The sequence below is a fragment of the Chiloscyllium punctatum genome, chromosome 9 (assembly GCF_047496795.1).
Source record: "Chiloscyllium punctatum isolate Juve2018m chromosome 9, sChiPun1.3, whole genome shotgun sequence".
In the NCBI taxonomy this organism is placed as follows: Eukaryota; Metazoa; Chordata; class Chondrichthyes; order Orectolobiformes; family Hemiscylliidae; genus Chiloscyllium; species Chiloscyllium punctatum.
Genome location: NC_092747.1, coordinates 18,140,981 through 18,166,664, shown reverse-complemented (window position 1 = coordinate 18,166,664; position 25,684 = coordinate 18,140,981). Strand labels below are relative to the sequence as shown.

General features: G+C 44.1%; 1 protein-coding gene across 3 annotated transcripts in view; it reads left to right on the top strand.

Moving 5' to 3' along the window:
- LOC140481162 (cohesin subunit SA-2-like) overlaps positions 1-25,684 on the top strand; it is a 151,897-nt gene that overhangs the window by 34,745 nt on the left and 91,468 nt on the right. For all 3 annotated transcript variants that reach the window (XM_072576931.1, XM_072576929.1, XM_072576930.1), the window contains exons 3-9: positions 4,768-4,840; positions 7,576-7,734; positions 8,944-9,040; positions 12,274-12,350; positions 16,461-16,532; positions 19,054-19,258; positions 25,323-25,465. In XM_072576931.1, the coding sequence (XP_072433032.1) occupies positions 4,768-4,840; positions 7,576-7,734; positions 8,944-9,040; positions 12,274-12,350; positions 16,461-16,532; positions 19,054-19,258; positions 25,323-25,465 (826 nt within the window). The remainder of the gene's footprint in view (positions 1-4,767; positions 4,841-7,575; positions 7,735-8,943; positions 9,041-12,273; positions 12,351-16,460; positions 16,533-19,053; positions 19,259-25,322; positions 25,466-25,684) is intronic.

Here is a 25,684-nt window from a genome sequence, read left to right as displayed (position 1 = left end):
ATTATCTTCATTGTCACATGTACCCAAATGAGAACAGTGAAAAGTTTATGTCGCCACTTACAGCACAATTTTAAATACAAAGGTACCTAGGTACAGCTTCTTCAGTTACAAGGTCTTAGAAAATAGAGAAATAAAAAAATTCAGCATCGCAGAAATAAAAGTTCAGAACTACCGTCTTCTATCACAGACCACGCTGGCACCTCACCTCCAAACCACATTGGGCCTTGGCTCCAGACCACACCGGGCTTCACCTCAAGGTTCATGAGGTGTGAGATCATTCTGAAATTATCTCGAGAACAGGAGTTCACACTGAGGCCATGCCAGACCAAAGGACTGACACGTATGGCCGGAAGACTACAACATGGGCTGAGAGGTTGCCATACTGGGGGGCTGCCACAGGATGCCATTATACTAGGCTGGGATGATCCCTCGTCGTGATCATGTTGAGGTCGGGAGTCGAATGGAGGTTGGGAGTTGTCGGAGGCCAGGAGTCAGGGAAGGGCTGGAATCGACTAGAGACCTCTTACAAATTATCTCATTTCTTCAAGAACTATGTGGTGGAGGTTCATAACCTATTATTATTGTTTGGAAAACTTGAATTCTAAAGTGGTGGAATGATGTGCAGCTTTGAGTTTGATTTGGATTTCTACATTGTGTGTGATAAGAGAGCCTGGTTTTTGGTTTTGTTTTAGATTTGTTCTATGAGTGGTACTAGGGTGACTGGAGGATTGATGAATCATGATGTAGAGCTTATGCTCAAAACGTCACCTCTCCTGCTCCTTGGAATCTGCCTAATGTGTTTTTTCAGTGCCACACTCTTTGACTGTGATCTCCATCTGCAATCCTCACTTTCTCCCTGGAGATTTGTTCTGTTTATTTGTATTTAAATTAGATCTTTAAAAACCCTTGAGGTGAGTAGTTGAGTGCATTAAAATAAAGAAAGTGGAAGTGGGAAAGGGAAAGCTGTGGATGCTTAGTGACAAGAGCCTAGAAGCACAGAAAGGTGGAAACATTCGGAAGAAGCTAGCCTCGTGCAGATTAATTCAAGCAGAAAAACTTTATTTAGTTTAGCAGTCTCCAAAACAGTCCAGAGAAAAGAAAAGATGTCCTGAGTAGTTGGAAGAATAAAGTTCCAATAACAGAGGCTTTTGAGGTCTTGGGGGAAGACGTCCTAAAATTCTATTAAAGACATGAATTCAAGGAACACCTATTAGGAATAAGTGAGATGATTTAACACCATGTTTAAGGGTCTCAGGAAGAGACATTAGCTAATGAAAATAGCATCGAAGGATTAGAGAACTTTCCAAAAAATCTGAATACAGCCATACCAATCGAACAAAGTGGAGACGGTGGTGACCCTTCACTGCACTTTAAGTGTCTGGAAGATTGCTGTTGTTGAGAGTAAAAAGCGTTGACTCAATATTTCTGATAATAAAATACCTGTGATCCAATGATAAATTCTGACTGTGCATGCACATCTTGGATGCGTGCGCAATGTAAAACTGATTATTAATAATTAAACAATTCTATCTTGTTTAACAGTTTTCTTTCCCCTTCAACTAAAGACTTTTTCATTATTTTTCTTCCATTTTTAAGGGGTTGTTAGGTTTTTAACTTTCTTATTTCAAATTATTTCAACAATATGCAAGCTCGTTGAGATAGCTGGGAATGTGATGGGAAGCTACCCTCCCACCCACCCCCCACCCCCCCCCCCCCCCCGCCACCCCCCTCACCCCACATTTATCTCTGAGCCCCCTGGCTGACACATTGAGTTGGACCCCATTACCACCCCCCTGAGAAAAAAAGAAGTGACTTCACCACAGGAAATGACATCACCAACCCAAAGAAACCCAAACATATAAATAGAAAGCAGGAATTATCAGCAGTGCTTCTCCTGAGGCCTACTGAAGATGTTACTTAGTAGGGTGATAAAACTTCTGGAAATGAACCTTCCAGCTCAGCAAAGAAACCTACATCCAGAACCTCACCTGAGCTACAAATCTTCTCAAAATTCGCGTTTGCTTTTGACTAGCCCAGACGCAATGGACCGAATGGCCCTTTTCTGCCCTATAAGCACTATGACTCTGATTTTATGATGGCAGAGGTAGTCTGATTGAAATGTATAAAATTTGAATGGGGCTGAGTAAACTGGAAGCAGGGTGGGTGTTTTCCTTGTTTGGGGCACCTAGAAATACGTGATTCAGTCTCAGGTAGGACTGAGATGGTGAAAGTTTTCTTCTCACAAAGGATAGAAAACCTGTGGAATTCTTTACCACAGAAAGCTGTGGAGGCCAAGCCACTGAATATATTCAGGAGAGAGAGATGTGTGTATCAAGGAGTGTGGGGTCAAAGCAAGAATGTGGCATCGAGGTAGAGGATCAACCAAGATCATATCAAATAGTGGAGCAGGCTCAAAGAGCTCAATTTCGGACTTCTGAACCTAATTTCTATGTTTCTATGAGAGATAAAAGATCCTCCAGTGAAGAACTGATATGTAGATTAGATCCAGGGTCAACCATTCTCATGGAAGAGACCTACCATTCTTCCAAGTGCTTGACAAACCAGATCCCAGACTGAAATCTGGCTTGATAGTTAAGATTTCATTTATTTTGGTTTTAGCAAAGTAGACTCTTGTTCAGTTGTGAATGTATAATGTTGCAAGTTTTGCTTTAACAATAAAACAGAAGTTTATTAATAATAGTAATGAAAATAAAACAGAATAAATTAATTTAAACATAAGAATTTTTATAAAGGCTATAAAAATATAATGCCATTAATCCCAAAACACTCCTTTATAAATTGAAAAGAAAAACAACAGCTTTTATATAAAACCCAAAACTTACCCCTGGTACAGACCCCAAAAACGCACCTTATACAGTAACAAAAAATACTTCTTGTACAGTACTCATACCAGAGTGACTGTCTCTAAAGCCTGAATATGTTTAAGTTTCTTGTGACCTCAATTTGTAGACTAGAACTGCAGATAGTTTTCCCTGGATCTATTATTTGCTTGAACTTAAATTGCTTCATTTGAAGTAACCTCTTCATGGTTTTATTCCAACACTACATTGTTGGGACTACCATTACTTCTTTAATGTAATTTAGCCTTATTATATCCCTACTGTCACAGGAGCACTAGTCTACACAGCTGATTCATCGAAATACTTCAAAGGACTGCTCAAACTCGATGTAAAATTTTTAAAAACCTCTCTCTCCATATTATGAATTTTTCCCTTAAACTTAAAACAACCTCTCCGGATCTTCTGAACTGAAACTTGTTTATGTTGTTCAATTGTAAAATCTTACCAATATTCACAAAAGTTTGTTAGTTATAAAGCTAGGCCTTAAAAACTTTAATAAATCACCGCTTACAAGCTAATTATTAACTATAGACATACAGAAAATTGACGTGTTACTAATTCAAAAACTAAAAACCCAAATTTACAATAAATTATATATTGCACAGTATACAGCAAACAAAACAGAAGTGAGTGTACTCTGAATAAAGTGTGCAATGTGCAGAATGCCTGCATTTGTGCAGATAGAGACTTGGACACTGGTGAATGTGCATAACTGTACAATGGGATAACTATGGGGAGAAAGGTTTGGGGGGAGATGTGTGTGGTAATATTCTGAAGGAATTAATATTATTGTTATGTTGGCTTTACCCATTCTATTGAAGTCACATGCCATCTATGGGTGAAGATGAGAAGTTCCATTTGAGCTTTTGGTGGAAGCAAATACGTCTATACCAGCTCCCCATAGACCTAGGAATTTTGCCTGGCCAGTTGTAGATATACTTACTGCTATTCTGCAGAAAACCTTCTGGTTAACTAAGAAGAGTGTCTCTTTTGTACATACATACCATGGATATGAATAGTCCTCTGGTAATCACTAGATAGGCCTGAGCCATAGCAAAGACAAAAGAGATGGGACACACTAAACTTCTTTCAGCACCCTTTCCCAAATAGTTGGAGGTAGAAAATACCACAAGATATCCTAAATGGCCATGTGGGAGAAATACCATGGGTTTTGCCAGATCTTGCCCCTCTGTTTCTGTAACTATCCTGACTGATCTCACCCAAAACATCAGAAGAAAGTACAAGCCCTCTTTTTTCTGATGCTAATGTTCCTTCTCAAGAGTAATATTTTTGAGATTTATTGTCCCAAAGCACTGGCATAAATCTTGGATCCCTACAGTGTGGAAGCAGGCCATTTGGCCCATTTGTCCACGCCAACCCTCTGAAGAGCTTCCTATTCATACCCACCCTATCCCTGAAACCCTGCATTTCCCATGGCTAGCCCACCTAGTGTGCCTGGACACTATGGGCAATTTAGCATAGCCAGTCCACCTAACCTGCACATCTTTGAACTGTGGGAGGAAACCAGAGCACCTAGAAGAAACTCACACAGGCACAGGGAGAATGTGCAAACTCCGCACAGACAGTCACCCAAGGACAGAATGAACATGGGTCCCTGGTGCTGTGAGACAACAGTGCTAACCATTGAGCCACTGTGCTGCCCCAAATCTTGCATTATGAAAAGTGAATTTGGTTATTTCAGTCACTGCAAGGGTAGATGGTGGGATTCATTCAGACCCTGTGTAATATTGGTTGGATTTCTGGTTCTCCACTACCTCATCCAGATTTAAATAGACCATGGAAAGTAATCCTCAGAATAATTCCCATGACCCTTTTCTAGAACAGTAGAATCAGGTCAGTGTGGTTCAGAGTCTCCAGAGGTTTATTTGTTGTATGTTTGTTGCAGAGAGAATGAGAGCCATTCGGAGCCTGACAACGATCTGGAGAACCAAAGAAGGGGAAGTGCAGGCTCCTTATCGGTGAGTACACAGAAGTTTCCTTGTCTAATAAGAAGACAGTTATAAGGTGCAATGGTTGGGGACCACAATCTTGAGATTTGGTTTTAATTCTCTGACACAACTGTAAAACTGTCTATATTATGGTTTGTTTTAAATTTTGGATTAAATAATTCAAACTTTTAGAAGACACAAATATTTAAAAACTGTCATTTACGTTTGATGCCATTTTGGTTACACTGCAGGTTAAGTCCTTTCTGTGTTTTAAAAATCCTCTCTCCACCACTCATGCCACAGTGGAGCATTGTATGCCACCTGCAAGGTTCTCAGCAGAAATTCACGAAGGCTCCTCTGATGGCATTTTCTATGTCAACAACCTCTGCCACCTAGAAGGACACAGGAGCTCCACCGCTTGCAATTTCTCCTCCGAGCCACTCACCATCCTGACTTGGAAGTACATTGCCTTCTCTGTTGCTGGGTCAAAATTCTGGAACTCCTTCAATAACAGCATTGTAGGTATTGCTGCATCACAAGGACTGCAGCAGTTCCAGATGGCATCTCACTGCCACCTTCTCAAGGGCAATGTGGGATGGGTAAAGTTGCCACCCAGGTAAATAGTGCTGTGAAGAAGGCATATGGTGTACTGGGCTTTATTGGTAGAGGAATTGAGTTCCAGAGTCCTGAGGTCATGTTGCAGTTGTATAAGACTCTGGTGCGGCCTTATCTGGAGTATTGTGTACAGTTTTGGTCGCCATACTATAGGAAGGATGTGGAGGCACTGGAACGGGTGCAGAGGAGGTTTACCAGGATGTTGCCTGGCATGGTAGGAAGATCGTATGAGGAGAGGCTGAGGCACTTGGGGCTGTTCTCATTGGAGAAAAGAAGGTTTAGGGGCGATTTGATAGAGGTGTACAAGATGGGTTTAGATAGGGTTGACAGTGAGAACCTTTTTCCGCGTATGGAGTCAGCTGTTACTAGGGGACACAGCTTTAAATTAAGGGGAGGTTGGTATAGGACAGATGTTAGGGGTAGATTCTTTACTCAGTGGGTTGTGAGTTCATGGAATGCCCTGCCAGTATCAGTGGTGGACTCTCCCTCTTTATGGTCATTCAAGCGGGCATTGGATAAGCATATGGAGGTTATTGGGCTAGTGTAGATTAGGTAGGCTTCGGTCGGCGCAACATCGAGGGCCAAAGGGCCTGTACTGTGCTGTATTTTTCTATGTTCTATAATTAATGCTGGCCCAGCCAGCAATACCTATATCTCATTAGCAAATACACATAGTGCTGGGGTAACACATCTTTTGGTAGTACAATTTGTCTATAGTGTCGCTGAAGAATTAGGGAACAGTATTTTGGAGAACGCTTACTTCCGTTCGCAAAAACATGACTCCAGCAGGGATTGGTTTGCGTGCTTTGTTCTGTCCATGTGCCGATGTCAGCTGCTGACAGAGTAGCTTTCCGTGAGAGGTACTGTACAGACAGTAGATTTCTTACTTTTTAAAAATGTATTGTGTTAAATTTCCCATTGTTTTGTTAATAAATATGATTTCAACCTTCATTCAGGCTGTGCTGTACTTTGCATTAGATATTTGGGTGATTTTTGAGCAATCGTGAGTGATATTTTTTGCTGGTCTGCCTCAACCCCATCTTTCCCATCGGCCCCATTATTTCTGCTAAGCGATTTTCTATTTAGCGAGGTTTCACTGGAATACAACTATGGCATTAGTTGTGCCTACCTGTAAATAAAAATTTGATTTCTCTGACATGGCCTAGTTAGACTTCAAATATACAAGTAAAAGAAGGACTAAAGAAATAAAAATGAATTAAAACAACAGAACAAGATTGAGAGTGATCTAATTGATGTATTTAAAATTGTTAAAAGATTTAGATTAGATTTCTTACAGTGTGGAAACAGGCCCTTCAGCCCAACCAGTCCACACCGACACACCCACCTCTGACTAATGCACCTAACTCTATGGGCAATTTAGCATGGCCAATTCACCTAACCTGCACATCTTTGGACTGTGGTAGGAAACCGGAGCACCCAGAGGAAACCCATGCAGACACGGGGAGAGTGTGCAAACTCCACACAGTCACTCACCCAAGGCTGGAATCGAACCTGGGAGCCTGGTGCTGTGAGGCAGCAGTGCTAATCACTGCACCACCATGCTGCCCCAAATAGGGTTATTGGAGGAAAACTATTTCCCCTTGTGGATGATCCTAAAACGAGAGGATTTCACATTGAAATTGGAGTGATCCTGTTCATGAAGCACTTCTTCACAAAAAGGCAATGGAAGTTTGAGACTCCTCCCCTCAGAGAGATATTGATGCAGGGGTCCATTTGAACATTTGAAATCTGTGCTGGATAGACTTTCTTTTTGCTAAAGATATTAAAGAATTGGAAAATGAGGAAAATAAGATATAAATCACGAACTACTTGGAAGGTAGGAATGATCTTGAGGGCCCATTCCTGATCCCATGTTCTCAGTGGCAGAGTTACGTAATTTGATTTCAGGTTGCTAGAGACAGGAGCAGTGATACTCAGTGGGAAATAGTTGCCGACCAGTGAAGTGTTATGTTAGACAACAGATGAAATTTTAGACACAAATAGAATCTGCTGGAGAAACTCAGCAGGACTGGCAGCAACTGTGGAGAGGGAAACAATTAATATTTTGAATCCAGTGACTCCTCTTCAGAATCCTTTGCTAGTGCTGGAAATCAAATATAAATTATTCTTTCCCTTTTGCTTTTTTGAAGTCATGGAAAAGGAGACGGAGGAGCCAGTCTGAGAAAAGCAGAAGGAGAGCATCAGTGTGTTCCCACCAGGACCGCAGGAATGGACACTGCCAGAGGGATGACGACCTTGAGGCTGTCACACTGTTTGAAGTAGTCAGGATGGGAAAAAGTGCCATGCAGGTATTAGCAGGACTATGAGAACATCCTTCAAAATAGTGTGGCAATGTCTAACATTCCAGCAAAACCAATAGTCTGTAACTCATGTTATTTGTGGCCATTATTGCCAAATAGTGGCCCTCAACTGGCATCTATATATGAAGAGGTGACTAGATCAGGAATAGTTGCACCTCTCCAGCACTATAGTTCCAATTGTACCCTGAGGTGTTGGCTGAAACCAGCTAATCCAGGAAAGACTTGATGTTTTTGGTTATATACAAGCATATAAATAAGGAGCAGGAGAAGGCCACTCAGTCCCTTGAGTATGCTCAGCCATTCAATAACATCATAGCTGATCCACATTCCCCCTGAACCCCAATAACCTTTCCTCCCCTACTTGAAAACAAGAATGTATCTACTGCTGCCTTAAAATTATTCAAGGACTCTGTTTCCACCACCCAGTGAGGAAAAGAGTTCTAAAGACATATAAGCCCTTGTGAGAAAAGAGGTCTCTTCATCTCTGTCTTAAATGAGCTGCCATACCTTTGGTCCCTTAAATTGTTATGCAAGTAAGAGCATTTTACCTGATTTGCCTATCTGCTGCTTGTGAAAGGGAAACCTTTCAGTCTTTGATCCAATCTCCAGGAAAATGGCACAGAGGCAGGATGATGTCGATAAATGCAACGTCAACTGATGGTCGGAATATATTGATTCCTGCCCTTGAGTGTTAGACAAATATTAATGGTATCAAAGACATAAGAAGAAGACACAGAAATAAGAACAAAGTGCCTTTATGTAACACAGACAATTTGTCCATCCTACTGGTTGAAGGCTTGGGCTCTTATGATTCAAGGCTCACCTGGTCTGGAGCCTCAAAGTCTTTTACGTAGTTGCCATTGTTTTGGGCAAAGACACTCTATATTGTAAAATTTGTAAAATTGTGGGTAAAGCTTTGGAAGATCAACTGATTAGTGGAAAAATGTGGGTTCCTATTAAACTATTATTCAATGTATTTTTCTGTCTAATAAAACCCCAATCCGTCCATATGGTTAGTCTTCAACACAGTCCTGTCAACAGTACCTTCACATAAAGTACTAAAGCCCTATCCATAAATGCTTAGAAAGAAGATTATAATTTTTCTACAATTTAAAGGAATTATATATGCTCTTTAAGAATGTTTCTTTATTGGAACGTTGCATTAGAATTTGTGACTGTTCTTTTCTTGCTCTGTAGTCTGTTGTTAATGACTGGATTGAAGAGTATAAACAAGACAGAGATACCGCACTCCTGGATCTCATCATCTTTTTCATTCAGTGTTCAGGATGCAAAGGTACCCTGCTTGGATGTGTCATTAATGTGCGCTGTCGTATCCATGATGCATTGCCCTGCCTCTCACTAAATGCTCTGAATACACAGGGATGATTTAATACTTTCCAGATATTCCATTTCTCAGCATTGTGATTGAACCTCAGCTTAAATTGCATTCGGAATGATTGCTCAGTTCACATTTTGAATAAGAAATTACTTACGATGATAATCCCCTCATCCACCCAATTTCCACACCTTTCCGCCTCTTTGCTGACATAACCAAAATGATTGAACTTCAACTCTAACCCGTAGGTTGTAAAATGCTTTTAAGATCTGGTAAAGGTGTTTAGCTAGATAAGAGGATTTGACAGGGCAGATCCAACAAAAGAAGCCCCAATTTCTTCTGATGTATGAATTAAGAACATTCAGAAAGGAAATTAAGAAACCTGTTTTCCATTCAGTTGTAGAAATTTGACCCTTCTCTCAAAAGGCTGTAGTTTCTGGAACAATAATGGAGTAATTAAGTCTAAGACAGTTGGGCTTAGTTGGGTAAGAATATCCAAGTGGCATGGGCAGGAAAAAATGATAGAATGGAGTTGGGATACAGATCCTTCGTGATTTAATTCAGTGCTTCCCAAATTTTCTCCATTCTGACCACAGTTCAAAGTTTGAATATTCTCACCACACCTCAGCGAAAATGTGAGAGGGAGGGTGAGTCCGAGGGGCTGTGTGGAGATGGAGAACAGCCATTATAACTCGGTCAGAGCTCCATTGTGGTTGTTGCTGCTTCATAGATCATGACACTAAAACCTTAGCTCACAACCCTGCTTGGGAGCTTGACCCCACTTTGGGAAACCCTAATCTAATTGAATGGAAGAATAGGCCCAAGTGCCTGAATGGCCTCTTCCTGTTCTTGTGCTCCTGTAATAAAGACATAATGTAAAATCTTTTCTTTCCTTCACTATAGAACCAGATGGTAATGCTCTTTTCATAAAAATATCTCGCTCTAAAATATGCCTTGACAGCAAGTGAAAAACAAGCTTATCATCTTTTGGAAATTACATATACGCAAGGCTGTGACTTAAATTCCATTCGCTGGAGGAAAGATGTTTTAAATTTTCTCTGGGCTCACAAACAGCTCAGAAAGTTCTTAAGTTAATCATTTATTTACACACTGGCCTGGAAACTGAATGCAAGGGTTGGGACTAGGAAGGGTATAGAGTGTAGAGTAAAGTAGAGTAGAGTAGTAAAAGGAAAGTTCAGTGTGATCTGAGAACTTGTGTCAGCAGCTGTACCTGCTGTGTAACACTGTCACTGACCTTGCTGAATGGTTAATTGCAAAAGCCTAGGGAATAATAGTGGTACTTGGTCATTTCCTGAAGTGTTGAACTTTTAGGGTCCTTAACCTTAGGGTCCAAGCTGAGAGATGGGATGCAGGAATGTAGGGAATCTTCACACCCAGCCCAAGCTTGACCTTATAAAAGACATTTAATCATAATGACCACCAAATGAGGCCATTTGGTCCATTTAGTCTCTGGTTTTCTCTAGAGTATCCAGTCAGTACTATACTCCCATTCTATCCTTGTGGTCTAATGGAACGTGTTTGACTGCTGCCAAACTCAATGCTTCACCCTCAGCTCATATTTCAACTCCACAGTAAGGCCATCAAGAAGCATGTATGTTTCAATTTCTGAAACATTGCTTGCAGCTGCCCATCTTATAGCTCCTGATGCCCTTCTGCTTTTCATCGTTGTTATTCCAGTACACTCCTGGATGACCTTCCAAATTCCATTGTTTGTAAATTACTATTTCTCCAACTGCGTCCCATTATTTTGGCCTTTCAGCCCTGACCTTCAGCCAATAGGAACCAAGTCTCTATGGTTCTCCTCTTGGCAATATATTCGTGTAAAGATCTTGTAGCTCATCCATAAGTTCTTGCATAGCCTCAGGCTTAACTCAGCCTGTTGTTGCCTCCAGGCTATGCAACGGGGTATTCCTGCAAATCATTCAATCTTTTTCTCTGTATCTGGGGATTTTCATAACGTCTTCATAGAATCATACAGAAGAGGCCCTTTGGTCCATTGAGTTTGTCCTGCCAAAATTATACTAGTCTCACTTTCCTACATTAGGCCCATAGCTTTGAATGTTATGACACTTGAAGTGTTCATTCAAGAACTTTTAAGGATTGTGAGGTTTCCTGTTACAAAAATATTGGCCCTACACATTGGAACACGCTTCCTAAATGCCAATGTCTTACGTGTTCCCCACCCTTCCTGAAGGGAACCTCAAATAAAAACAAATACTGCAGATGCTGGAAGTCTGAAACAAATGCTTAAAATACTGGAGAAAGTCAGCAGGCTTACAGTATTTGTGGAGAGATAAAGATTCCGAAGAAGAGTCATTTTGTTTCTCCAGCATATTCTGTGTTTGTCCATGAAGGGAGTCTATTTGATTCTTTCTTTGGCTACATCTTGTCAATTTTCACTATTCATAGAATCCCTACAGTGCAGAAAGAGGCCATTTGGCCCAGCAAGTCCACACTAGCCCTCCTAAGAACATCCCACCTCCACTGTATCCCTGTAACCCGACATTTACCGTGGCTAACCCATCTAATATGCACATCCCTGGACACTACATGTAACCTGCATATCTTTGGATTGTTGGAAAAAACTGGAGCACCCAGCAGAAACCTACAGACACAGGTAGAATGTGCAAACTACAGAAAACAGTCGCCCGAGGCTGGAATCAAACCTAGCTCCCTGGCACTGTGAGGCATCTAACCACTAAACCACCGTGCCACCTTTTGGTGGTCAGTTTTGTCATTTTAAGGTATTCTGGGACAATTTGCAATGTTACAGGCACTTAATCAATCCAAGTTGTTGTTAGGGTTTATCCAAACCTAGGCTGTTCTGTCTGAATGTGAGGTTTTCAACTGCACAATGTGGTTCAAAACTGAATATTCCCATCCAAAACTGGACTGTATGAGCACACTGTGGAGCTTGTTGTCCAAAGCCAGATCATCCTACTTTAAACTCAATTGTGACAACTCCAATTGCCTGAAGCACATCGGGCTAATCTCAGGACCTGGGATTTCGGACCAGCAGAATTTTAGCGCAGTAATACATTTATTATTTATACATTCTGCTTTATGAAGACATTCCTTTTGTCAAAATGTAATGTATTTTATACTCAGGCATGAATATTTTTAAGTAATGTGTTTCATTCTAAGTGTTTTTTCCTCTCCTGTTGTTGCAGGGATGGTTACAGCTGAGGTCTTTCAAAATATGCACAGCCCTGACATTAAGAGAAAAATGACTGAGGAATTTGATGAGGTGAAATAAGGTTTTTGAGATTGATTTGAAAACACGGTTTTCATCCTGTGCTGTATATTCAATCTTCTTTCACACATAAATTGTGGGATTTGAATGCTGTATAAGCATCAGTTTCACAGCAGGCAGGATGCATGCACGGAGTCAACAAATGCGACAGCTCGCCGAGAGAGTGTCTCAGGCTGACACAGCCAAAAGGCACAGTGGTAGCTTCCCCATTATCTTAATAATGCAGTGTGCACAACATCGGAACAAAGTGTAGACCCTTAAGCCTGATTGGCCAATCAATAAGATCAGTGCCTGCCTCACCTCAACTTCCATGCCCGCTCTTCTTTATTCCCTTTGTCACCAAAAGTCTATCAAATGCAACCCTAATTGCTCAGCAGCGCAGAGCTTAAAGATTGCTGAAGAGGGAGACTATGTTGAAGATTTTCTTTGTGCACGCTTCAGTACTGATGAACGAGAAAAGTTCAGACCAACGTGCAGCAGAGGGTGCTGCTTGGTCCAATGATAGTTGGCATGGTGATGCTGTAGGAACTGTTAACTGTCAATCTTAGCTGAAAGAAATATCGACCAGTCAAATAGACCCTGATTGGTCAAGCTGTTGCCATGGGGAGTGCAGAAGGCAATGGCGGTCTGTACTATCCTTTCTTCATTGAAAAAGAATGCAATGCACGGACAATATCCTTTTGCCTAAAACAAGAGGGTCCCGTGTGTTCTTGTAGCATGCAGAAATTAATCATAATGTAAACCTGACTGATGATATCAAATTGGTTTCTGGTGCAATTCTTAGCACAGTCAGGATCATTCAGTAAATGTTGTCCAATAACAGAGCCGTGTCTAATGTTGAATGAGGTATTCTTAGTTTTGCAAGAATGGGTTTGGCTGAGAATGGTCAGCATGCTGCCCACTGTGCATGTTCATATGGATGCCTTGTTTGATGTGGTCCACCAATCATTGAGACATATGACCCATGTACCTGGCATCACACTGGCACCAAAATGTACAAATCACATGTGTGGTAAGCATCCTGTTGGTGCAGGAAATCATTTGCACCACACCAAGTAATCTCAACTTTGAATGCAAAAAAAAGAGAAAGTGTGCATGCTGTGTGGAAGAGGACATTCTCTGTTCTTTTTACTAACTGAATTTATTTTAACATCAGAAGTGACTAAATCAGACCAGCCTCTTGAACCACAAGGGAGGAAATTTCTGAATGTGGCGACTATGCAAGTTTAAATATTTCTATCAATGCTTGTGAGAACAAGAAGGGGATACACAAACAGCTGATCCAAAGATAGATAATGCTTTGGTGCAAACCAGGACCGTCTCCATTTTGATCCTTGGACTGTGATCACTCTAGATCAGAGATCTAAAATGAGTCTTGATGTTTCTGGGATAAGGATGAGGAAAGACATAAAACACAGGCAGCACTCATGCTCCTAATTGCTGTTCAGTGATGGGGACAGTGAGGTGCGTGTATCTGTGTGACTATCACTTGCAGTGTACTCTCTATCCTTAAATAGTCTCTTTGCATTCTATGTGGGTTTGCATGAAGAGTGTGGCTACATAGGCAAGTTACTAGGAAGTATAGAGGGAGGTGGGCAACGATTGGAGGAAGAATTGCTGTTCTTACTTATTTAAATTGTTCATTCACTTGATGTGGGCATTGCCAACTAGGCCAGCATTTATTGCCTATCCCTAATTGCCCTTTAATAAGTGGTGGTGAGCTGCCAGTTTGAACTATAGCAGTCCTTAGGGTGTAGGGATACCCATAATACTGTTAGAGGGAGAATTTCTACAATTTGAGCCAGTGACAGTGAAGGAGTGGTATCGTCCTGAGTCAGGATGGTGTGTGATCTGGAGGGGAAACTTGGAAGATGGTGTCCCCAGGTATTCCAGGTGGTAGAGGTTCCAGGTTTGTCAGATTTCAAAGCTGGCAACCTATAATAACTCTCTGGTAACTTTACTAACTGCTTTAAGGAGTGCAATCTAGTTGGTACATATCTCTCAACCTGTGGTGAACAGGAATGTGTGAAGAAATGCAATTGTAAAACTAAGTATTTCCTCACCTGTTCAGGTAGGACGTGAGTCTGGGCCGCCTGACTCAAAGATAGGGGCACTACTACTCTGACACAAACTCTGTGACTTCATGTGATCTCTGATGTGGTTACTTCCTGCTTAGAAGTTTGGAAGCAGAAGGCATTGAGGCCTGCAGATGGATAAAAAAATGAGAAAGTATTCTTACATTTAACATATAAAGGGGGTGATTAAAATGAGTTTTTAGATGGCAGTGTTCAGGGGATTGGTAAGGGCTACCCAGTTATTCTGTATTTTGTTATTCTCAGATACATCCATGTATTCTGTCCCACATTCTGGCACAGAAGTTAGCTCCCTCAGCTCTGTTCCTTTTTTTTAAAAGTATTGAGTAATTTACTGAAGCAAAGAATACTCTTAATTCCCGACTTCTTATCTGTCCCTACTCCAGGACTATTGAGGTTCACTCTATGCTCATTCAGTGGCCTTCGCTGGCAAAGCGACAGCTGTGTTCTGTCGTTAGCTGCTCTGCTGAGGGAGCTGGTCTGCCTCCCTCTTGAACCACTGCAGACCGTGTGTGGCTGTCAGGTCGGGTGGCCATTTGCGATGTCCACCTGGCCAGTGATTTGTGCAAAATTCACTGCGTTAATGCGGTGTAAAGTTAGTGCAAACTTCAAAGCACTGCATTCATGGTCCGGGCTTTTCCCTCTCCTGATTCCAGATGGAGCCGGTGAGTTATGGAGAAAGTATGGAGCCAGTGGCCGAGCATTTGGCTCTGCCGCCTCAAATCCTAACTCTCCTGACGTTCCTGTGGATGGCGTTTTGGGGGTTGGGGGAAGAACCCGGGGTGGGGTGGGCAGGGGTGAGAAACTGAAGGGTGCCTCCTAAATGGAACACCTTGGGGGTAATAATGAAGCTTGTTAAGTGCTTGCTTTATGAGTTCCTGAAGTTTTTTATGATGGCGGGGAGACCTTAGGAGCTCTTTGAAACCGACCAGACCTAACCTGACAGCTACAGGGCTGGGCAGCACCTCAAAACATTTCATTGGATGTATAAGACTGAAATCTACTGAACAGCAATGAAATGTCATGAACAGACCATTCCTCCCCCTAAATGAGCCCCATGAAGACCGCTATTTGTGCCAAACTAGTGGAAGTGGCTTTGCAACCCTGAATCTAAGCTGACCTCCAATTCCCACTCCTGATGGGAAAATCAAGTCAATGAGTTTGCATTTCCAATGAATGGGAAGTGTGGATCAATTGTGATTAGCTACAACCAGATAGCCCTCTTCTTTGTAGAGACAAAAACAAATACTGCAGATGGTGGAATCCGAGGTAAATAGGCACGAGGCTGGAAGAACACAACAAGCCAGGATGCATCAGGAGGTGGAGACGTTGACCAGGGGTGGGTGTAAGGGGAGCTGCAGATAAAGGGGGATCACCATCCTGCCCCACCACCCCCTTTATCTGTAGCTCCCCCTGCACCCATCCCCGGTCCTGAAAATGGGTTACACCCGAAACGTTGAGTTGTCCACCTCCTGATCCCTCTTGTTTGTGGCATTTTGCTGTTCCACAATGTCTGCCCTGTGTAATTTATTTCACAGGATGTGGGGTTGCTAACAAGGCCAGTATCTGTCGCTCGTCCCTAATTGCTTTAAAGCTCAACCATTTAAGATTCAAGCAGGGTGCTGTAATCTGGAGTCACATGTGGGCCAGCAGGTTTCCTTCCCTGAAGGGTTTGTACAACTTTATGATCACAATTCCCAAGGTAAGCTTTCAATTCCAGACCTATTAATACATCAAATTTTAAACTCCAACAGTTGCCATGGTGGGATTTGAACCTGTGTCCCGAGAATATTCTTCTCCAGAGTACATGCCCAATGCCATCATTCTCCCTGTAATAAGAGTGGCTGGAGTTCACAGTCATTAGTTGTATGTGGAACACTTGGAGATGTTCTGCAGATCTGATCTGGCACCTACATTCAGTTGTTGCTTTAGTAATAGACTGCAATATTTTGCAAGGTGTTGGCCTTTAATGGATTTCTTGAAATTCAGTTTAACATTGTACTTTTTGCAGGAAACAGGCTTACAGTACAAGAAGTTCATGGTCTACCCCTGGATCTTGAATGTTACCTGGCCACTAGACTTGGTATTATTTCGTTTTCTTTATTTTAACGGTGATTGTGTATTCCCCAATATGAGTAGTGTTTCTTTTTCTATTCTTGCTTATTCTTTGCAGAGAGAGGTGATCCAATCATTAAAGTGAAGAAGTGGGAAATGCTAGAAAGGTTAAGGCAGCATCCATGGAGAGAGAAACAGAGTTAACTTTTAAGGTCAATGATCTCTCATCAGAACTGGGAAAACATCAGGGACGTAACAGGTTTTAAGCATAGAACTAGTCAAAAGAAGAGGGGAAGGATAGGAAAGGATGGAACCATCGCTGTCAGAAGAATTGGAGCAAAGATTGAACTCAATTTGAGACCAGAAGGCTGTAAAGTGCCCTTGGGCTGAGCTTTGTTTGAAGACTTGCAGGAGCTGAAGTGCTCTTGCGGAGAGCCAGTACAGATGCAATGGACTGAATGGCTTCCTTCTGCCAGAGAACAGCATCTGGGATTCTGAATGTCACAGGCTGAGATGGAAGAGTTCAAAGTGGGAGTGGGTGGAGAATTACAACAATACATTCAGAAGCTCAGAGTCATGCACAGAGACTGCAGAACTAAGTGACTACCCAATCTGTGTCTGGCCTCCCCAGTGTAGAAGAGGCTGGATAGACTGGGACATTTCTCACTGGAGCGTAGGAGGTTGACGGATGACCTGACAGAGATTTATAAAACGGTGAGGGGCATAGATAATGTGAATGACAGGTGTCTTTTCCCTCAGGAGGGGATTTTTTTTAAGGTGAGAGGAGAAAGATTTAAAAAAGACACTTGAGGCAACATTTTCTCCACAGAGAATGATTCTTGTGTGGAATGAACTTCCAGAGGAAGTGGTGAATGCAGGTACAGATGCAACGTTTAAAAGACATTTGGATAAGTTCATGAATAAGAAATGTTTAGTGGGCTATGGGCCAAATGGAGGCAGGTCGGACTAGTTTAGTTTGGAATTATGGGTCGGCATGGACTGGTTGAACTGAAGGGTTTGTTTCCATGCTCTATGACTCTATGCCTCTATATGAAACAACAATAATTTTTCAAAAGTGCATTCATATTGCTGTTTTAACCTGGAAGTTCTGACTGGTTACTGTGAAGGGAGGAGGTGAAAAAACAGTTCTTGCAATTCATGCTGTTGCATTGGAAAAGTGTCCCAGGAAAGAGACGATGGGGTTGAGGAGTAAAGCAGGGTGTCGCAGAGCGAACGTAACCATTGAAATGCCAGAAGGAGAGGGAAAGATGTGTTCATTGGTGCCATTGTCCCGGAGGTGGCAGAAATGATGGAGGAAGATCCATTGAATGCGGAGATTGGCCAGGGAACTCTATCGTTGGGGAGGATCAGGAAAGGATAAGAGTAAAGGTTTGGGAAAAAAACACAGACACAATCAAAGATCTGTCAACCATGGTGGGGAGCATGTGCAACAAGAAGACAGGTGCAATGGAGAAATTAGAAGAATGCAAGAGAGTCCTTACAGGAGAGGGTGGGAGCATATTCTGTCGAGAGGTGGTGGGAGTCAGTGGGCTGATTCTAGATTTTATTTGACAGCTTATCCTCAGAAAGAGTGACGAAGAAGTCAAGGAAGGGTAGCTTACCATCCAAGGTGGACCATGTGAAAGTGAGGAAGAAATGTTAATCGAAAACAAAGTTAATTAAATTTCCCAAGCTCAAGAAAGATCATGAAGTGGCAAAGACAAGATAATCAATGCACTGGACAGAAGAGGGGACAAAGAGGCCTTGAGTAGGAGCAAAATAAAGAAATTTCTACATAATCCACGGGGGTTGCCGCCTCTGAATGGACATATTCCTGGAGACTTTTTAATATAGAGTCATAGAGTCATGGAGTTGTACAGTACAGAAGCAGACCCTTCAGTCCAACCTGTCCATACCGATCAGATATCCTAAATAAATCTATTCCTATTTTCCAGCATTTGGCTGACATCCCTCCAAACCTTTCCTATTCATGTTTCCATCCAGATGCGTTTTGTACTTTGCTTCATACATTTAACAATCATCTCTAGTCGAAACAACTCTTACCCTATTTTCAACTTTTCTACAGTAAGAAATATTCAATGAATAAACAAATGTATGTTTTCTCCTGGGCATCAGTACCCAGGAAATTAATCTTCAATTCCTAGAGAATCTCTCAACAGCAACAACTGATATTTGAATAGCACCCTTTACCAGAGGTGGAGCATCCCAAGATGCTTCAAAGGCGCAGTCATTAACATTTGAAACTGAGGCACATAGGGAGGTGTTGGAACAATAATTGAAGGGTTTGTCAATAAGATAGGTTTTAAGGAACATCTTGAATAGGGAGCAGTGCAGACATTAATGGAGGAAGGGGAAAAATCTAGGAGCTGAGTGGCAGAGGACACATGGTGAAATGATGCAGCCTGTGGGACATCAAGGCGCTGACAGGCTGGGATTAGGTGTAGGATAATGAGGGTGGGGTAATCTTCGAGATTTGGTAACCCTAACCAATTCACTGCTTGGTCATGAGTCTCTTGCTCTCTTTCTAGGACAGTGGAGATTACCCCCTTACGATGTCAGGGCCCTATTGGAAGAAATTCAAGTCCAATTTCTGTGAGTTTCTCTCTGTGCTGATTCAGCATTGCCAATACACTATCATACATGATGAATACCTGATGGATACTGTGATCTCCCTGTTGACTGGGCTCTCAGACTCCCAGGTGAGAGCCTTTCGGCACACCAGCACACTCGCAGGTAAGAATAGTACAAATTGATAGACCCAACAAGTCAAGGGTTAATGGTGGGAGAAGGTGGAATTGGGGTAGTGTCCATATAGGAAAGTGGAGCAGTTTGGAAGAGTGTAAAGGAACAGGAGGAGGCCAGAATTCTGTATCACAAACTGGGGGAATGCCTGAGGATAATTAAGCCAAAGAGGTAAAGCATCGATACTTTGCAGTTATCATCGCACAACTTCAGAGCTAGCAATGTGTGCTCAAGGCCAGGAAACCTTTGCTAGATTTTCAAATAACATATCCTCCTGGGGCATTTGACAAGATAAAAAGGCGTAGAAATCTGGTGTAGCAACCTTATGTATTGCCTCCTAAACTGGGAGCCCACCCTGAAGCCATCTCAATTCTAAGGGGCCAACTACCGCACAGGAGTGCTGGATGTGACTAGCAAAGCATGGATTTATCCGACCATTTTGCATTGTATAACGTGTATATTTTTGATTTATATCTAAATGCAGTCTTTGGGGGTATCACTGAAGGAGATGATATTGTTTTGCCCCTTCCCAGTTGTGACATGAGTGTCAAGCTCCCTGCTCCTTGACTCATTGTGCTGTGTGTGGTGCTCCTCCAATGCTGCACGTGGAGGGCTGAACATATTATGTGTACAATCTCTACAGTTCCGGGTAGAGGTGACCACAGAACCGGCAGAGTGGATCTCCAAACCTTGGTGTCCAAAGGTTTAGTGTGTCTCGTTGTGGGAGAATGGTATTCACAGAGAGACAGCAGGATCAATAATAAGAGAGTGAAACATGGGACCTTCCTTCCATCCTACGTGTTTCCCTTTTCTGCTGAAGGTGATTTCTCCTGGACATCTGTGCCCCTTCCAACTGATCTCTTCCACATCTCCCAATTCCTTTCACTTTATTAATAATTCATGGGGTGTGGGCGTCACTGGCTGAACCCGCATTTATTATAAGAGTGAGCCACATTGCTGTGGGTCTGGAGGCACGTGGAGGCTAGGGTAGGTAAGGATGGCAGATTTACTTCCCTAAAGGATATTTGTGAACCAGACTGTTTTTTTTTTCCTTCCTGACAATTCATTCATGGTCACCATTAGACTTGCAATTCTAGATTTGTTATTGAATTCATATTCCATCATCAGCCATTGCAGGATTTAGACTTGTGTCCTAGAAGATTACCTAGACCTCTGTGTTAGTACTGGATTAGTGGTGCTGGAAGAGCACAGCAGTTCAGGCAGCATCCAACGAGCAGCGAAATCAACGTTTCGGGCAAAAGCCCTTCATCAGGAATAAAGGCAGTGAGCCTGAAGCATGGAGAGATAAGCTAGAGGAGGGTGGGGGTGGGGAGAGAGTAGCATAGAGTACAATGGGTGAGTGGGGGAGGAGATGAAGGTGATAGGTCAAGGAGGAGAGGGTGGAGTGGATAGGTGGAAAAGAAGATAGGCAGGTCGGACAAGTCAAGGAGATAGTAACTGAGCTGGAAGTTTGAAACTAGGATGAGGTGGGGGAAGGGGAAATGAGGAAGCTGTTGAAGTCCACATTGATGCCCTGGGGTTGAAGTGTTCCGAGGCGGAAGATGAGGCGTTCTTCCTCCAGGCGTCTGGTGGTGAGGGAGCGGCGGTGAAGGAGGCCCAGGACCTCCATGTCCTCGGCAGAGTGGGAGGGGGAGTTGAAATGTTGGGCCACGGGACGGTTTGGTTGATTGGTGCAGGTGTCTCGGAGATGTTCTCTAAAGCGCTCTGCTAGGAGGCGCCCAGTCTCCCCAATGTAGAGGAGACCACATCGGGAGCAACGGATACAATAAATGATATTGGTGGATGTGCAGGTGAAACTTTGATGGATGTGGAAGGCTCCTTTAGGGCCTTGGATAGAGGTGAGGGAGGAGGTGTGGGCACAGGTTTTACAGTTCCTGCGGTGGCAGGGGAAAGTGCCAGAATGGGAGGATGGGTCGTAGGGGGGTGTGGACCTGACCAGGTAGTCACGGAGGGAAGGGTCTTTGCGGAAGGCGGAATGGGGTGGGGAGGGAAATATATCCCTGGTGGTGGGGTCTTTTTGGAGGTGGCGGAAATGTCGGTGGATGATTTGGTTGATGCGAAGGTTTGTAGGGTGGAAGGTGAGCACCAGGGGCGTTCTCTCCTTGTTACGGTTGGAGGGGTGGGGTCTGAGGGTGGAGGTGCGGGATGTGGACGAGATGCGTTGGAGGGCATCTTTAACCACGTGGGAAGGGAAATTGCGGTCTCTAAAGAAGGAGGCCATCTGGTGTGTCCTATGGTGGAACTGGTCCTCCTGGGAGCAGATACGGCGGAGGCGGAGAAATTGGGAATACGGGATGGCATTTTTGCAAGAGATTGGGTGGGAAGAGGTATAATCCAGGTAGCTATGGGAGTCAGTGGGTTTGTAAAAAATGTCAGTGTCAAGTCGGTCGTCACTAATGGAGATGGAGAGGTCCAGGAAGGGGAGCGAGGTGTCAGAGATAGTCCAGGTAAATTTAAGGTCAGGGTGGAATGTGTTGGTGAAGTTGATGAATTGCTCAACCTCCTCATGGGAGCCCGAGGTGGCGCCAATGCAGTCATCAATGTAGCGGAGGAAGAGGTGGTGAGTGGTGCCGATGTAATTACGGAAGATCAACTGTTCTACATAGCCAACAAAGAGACAGGCATAGCTGGGGCCCATATGTGTGCCCATGACTACACCTTTGGTCTGTAGGAAGTGGGAGGATTCAAAGGAGAAATTGTTAAGGGTGAGGACCAGTTCGGCCAAACGAATGAGAGTGTCAGTGGAAGGGTACTGTTGGGGACGTCTGGAGAGGAAAAAACGGAGGGCTTGGAGGCCCTGGTCATGGCGGATGGAGGTGTAGAGGGATTGAATATCCATGGTGAAGATAAGGCGTTGGGGGCCAGGGAAACGGAAGTCTTGGAGGAGGTGGAGGGCGTGGGTGGTGTCTCGAACGTTCGAGATGGGTATCCAATCCCTCTACACCTCCATTCGCCATGACCAAGGCCTCCAAGCCCTCCGTTTTTTCCTCTCCAGAGGTCCCCAACAGTACCCTTCCACCGACACTCTCATTTGTTTGGCCGAACTGGTCCTCACCCTCACCCTCACCAATTCATCAACTTCACCAACACATTCCACCCTGACCTTAAATTTACCTGGACTATCTCTGACACCTCGCTCCCCTTCCTGGACCTCTCCATCTCCATTAGTGACGACCGACTTGACACTGACATTTTTTACAAACCCACTGACTCCCATAGCTACCTGGATTACACCTCTTCCCACCCTATCTCTTGCAAAAATGCCATCCCGTATTCCCAATTTCTCCGCCTCCGCCGTATCTGCTCCCAGGAGGACCAGTTCCACCATAGGACACACCAGATGGCCTCCTTCTTTAGAGACCGCAATTTCCCTTCCCACGTGGTTAAAGATGCCCTCCAACGCATCTCGTCCACATCCCGCACCTCCACCCTCAGACCCCACCCCTCCAACCGTAACAAGGAGAGAACGCCCCTGGTGCTCACCTTCCACCCTACAAACCTTCGCATCAACCAAATCATCCACCGACATTTCCGCCACCTCCAAAAAGACCCCACCACCAGGGATATATTTCCCTCCCCACCCCATTCCGCCTTCCGCAAAGATCCTTCCCTCCGTGACTACCTGGTCAGGTCCACACCCCCCTACGACCCATCCTCCCATTCTGGCACTTTCCCCTGCCACCGCAGGAACTGTAAAACCTGTGCCCACACCTCCTCCCTCACCTCTATCCAAGGCCCTAAAGGAGCCTTCCACATCCATCAAAGTTTCACCTGCACATCCACCAATATCATTTATTGTATCCGTTGCTCCCGATGTGGTCTCCTCTACATTGGGGAGACTGGGCACCTCCTAGCAGAGCGCTTTAGAGAACATCTCCGAGACACCCGCACCAATCAACCAAACTGCCCCGTGGCCCAACATTTCAACTCCCCCTCCCACTCTGCCGAGGACATGGAGGTCCTGGGCCTCCTTCACCGCCGCTCCCTCACCACCAGACGCCTGGAGGAAGAACGCCTCATCTTCTGCCTCGGAACACTTCAACCCCAGGGCATCAATGTGGACTTCAACAGCTTCCTCATTTCCCCTTCCCCCACCTCATCCTAGTTTCAAACTTCCAGCTCAGTTACTATCTCCTTGACTTGTCCGACCTGCCTATCTTCTTTTCCACCTATCCACTCCACCCTCTCCTCCTTGACCTATCACCTTCATCTCCTCCCCCACTCACCCATTGTACTCTATGCTACTCTCTCCCCACCCCCACCCTCCTCTAGCTTATCTCTCCATGCTTCAGGCTCACTGCCTTTATTCCTGATGAAGGGCTTTTGCCCGCAACGTCGATTTCGCTGCTTGTTGGATGCTGCCTGAACTGCTGTGCTCTTCCAGCACCACTAATCCAGTATTTGATTTTCAGCATCTGCAGTCATTGTTTTTACCTCTGTGTTAGTAGTCTAGCAATAAGACAGTATTAATCACTGTACATACACAGGGTGGAATTTTACTGCCCCTGACCAAACACCTCCAGGAGCTTCGATCAGAGTGGTGCTGGAAAAGCACAGCAGGTCAGGCAGCATTCGAGGAGCAGGAAAATCAATGTTTCGGGCAAAAGCCCTTCATCAGGAATAGAGGCAGGATGCCTGCAGAGTGGAGAGATAAATTGGATAAATTGGGGGGGGAAGGGGGCTGGGGAAAAGGTAGCAAAGAGTACAATAGAATGGGGGTGGGGATGATAGGTTAGGGGGGGGGGTGGGGGAAGGAAGCAAAGAGTACATAGGTGAATGGGGTTGGGGATGGAGGTGATGGGTCAGAGAGTGGACTAGATAGGTGAGAAGGGAGATTGGCAAGTAGGTCATGAGGACAGTGCTGAGCTGGAAGGTTGGAACTTGGGTAAGGTGAGGGGAGGGAAAATGAGGAAACTAGTGAAGTCCACATTGATGTCCTGGGGTTGAAGTGTTCCGAGGCGGAAGATGAGGCGTTTTTCCTCCAGGTGTCCGGTAGTGAGAGAGCGGTGGTGGAGGAGGCCCAGGACCTGCATGAACTCGGCAGAGTGGGAGGGGGAGTTGAAATGTTGGGCCACGGAGCAGTGGGGTTGATTGGTGCGGTTATCCCGGAGATGTTCCCTGAAGCGCTGTGCGAGGAGGCATCCAGTCTCCCCAATTTAGAGGAGACCGCATCGGGAGCAACGGAAACAATAAGTGACCTCCAGGAGTCTGCTGGTGGGCAGAGAGGCCACAAAAGAGTTGACATAGTAGTATTACTGAGCCCCTGTCTCCACTGGTATTTTACCTGTGGTGGGGAAATTGTTGGGTACCCTGCTTGACCTTGTGCTAATTGAAGACCTTAAATATCTGAATAATAGTGATTTAAGAATCTCCTCCCACATGGTTAAAAATCACACAACACCAGGTTATAGTCAAACAGGTTTATTTGGAAGCACTAGTTTTCGGAGCACTGCACGTTCATCAGGTAGTTGTGGAGTACACAATTGTAAGACACAGAATTTAGTGTTGACACTCCGTAGTGACCTGGCGGCCATTTTGTGGGCAGTGGAGATTCTGTGCCCAATGGAGTCCATTCCCCAGTGGTACTCCACACCATCACTTTGCCCATTTCCTTCTGGAACCTACCCCCACCTATCAATATCAATGGACCCTGCCAATAGGCTTCCAGATCCAAGGCGGTGGCCTGCAGTTCCATCAGTGGCCACCATGCCTGCTGGCGCTGCTGAGACTAGAGAGTGGTGAGCTTCTTGTTTGTGTGAGGTGAGGGAGGTTCACGTAAGGGTCTCCCTGAGCCAATTAACAGCCAAAGGCCATGATAGGGCACGGCTGCCTCCCATGAGCCAAGGAAAGACGGACTTGTTCCCGATTTTCAGTTTTCAACTCCACATAAACTTCCACCGAAATATTCTGGGCAAAGTTCTACCTATCTAGGGCAATATAATCTCTTGTTTGCGTTGATGACATCTGTATAAAGTTGTGAGAGCCTGTGCTCAACTATGCTTATCAGGATTTTTTTATTTCTTTTACCCTCAAGCTATGAAACTCATGACGGCCTTAATCAATGTGACTCTGAGTTTGAGAGTCCAGTTGCAAAACTCTCAGCGACAGTGTGAAGTTGAGATGTTTGACAAAAGACCCAACAGGAGGCTGGAAACATTCTTGCAGAAGAAAAAGGAGGTAAGCTGACTGCTTTAATGTCGCTGTTTCCATCCCGAAATCTAGCAGAATAATCCCTCAAATATTTTAAAGAAAATGTTTCTCAAGATTGAGGCAAAGCCAAAATGAATGGCTGCTGCTTGTTAACCTGAGAAAGTAATGATTTGGAGATACCAGTGTTAGACTGGGGTGTACAAAATTAAAAATCACACAACACCAGGTTATAGTCCAACAGGTTTA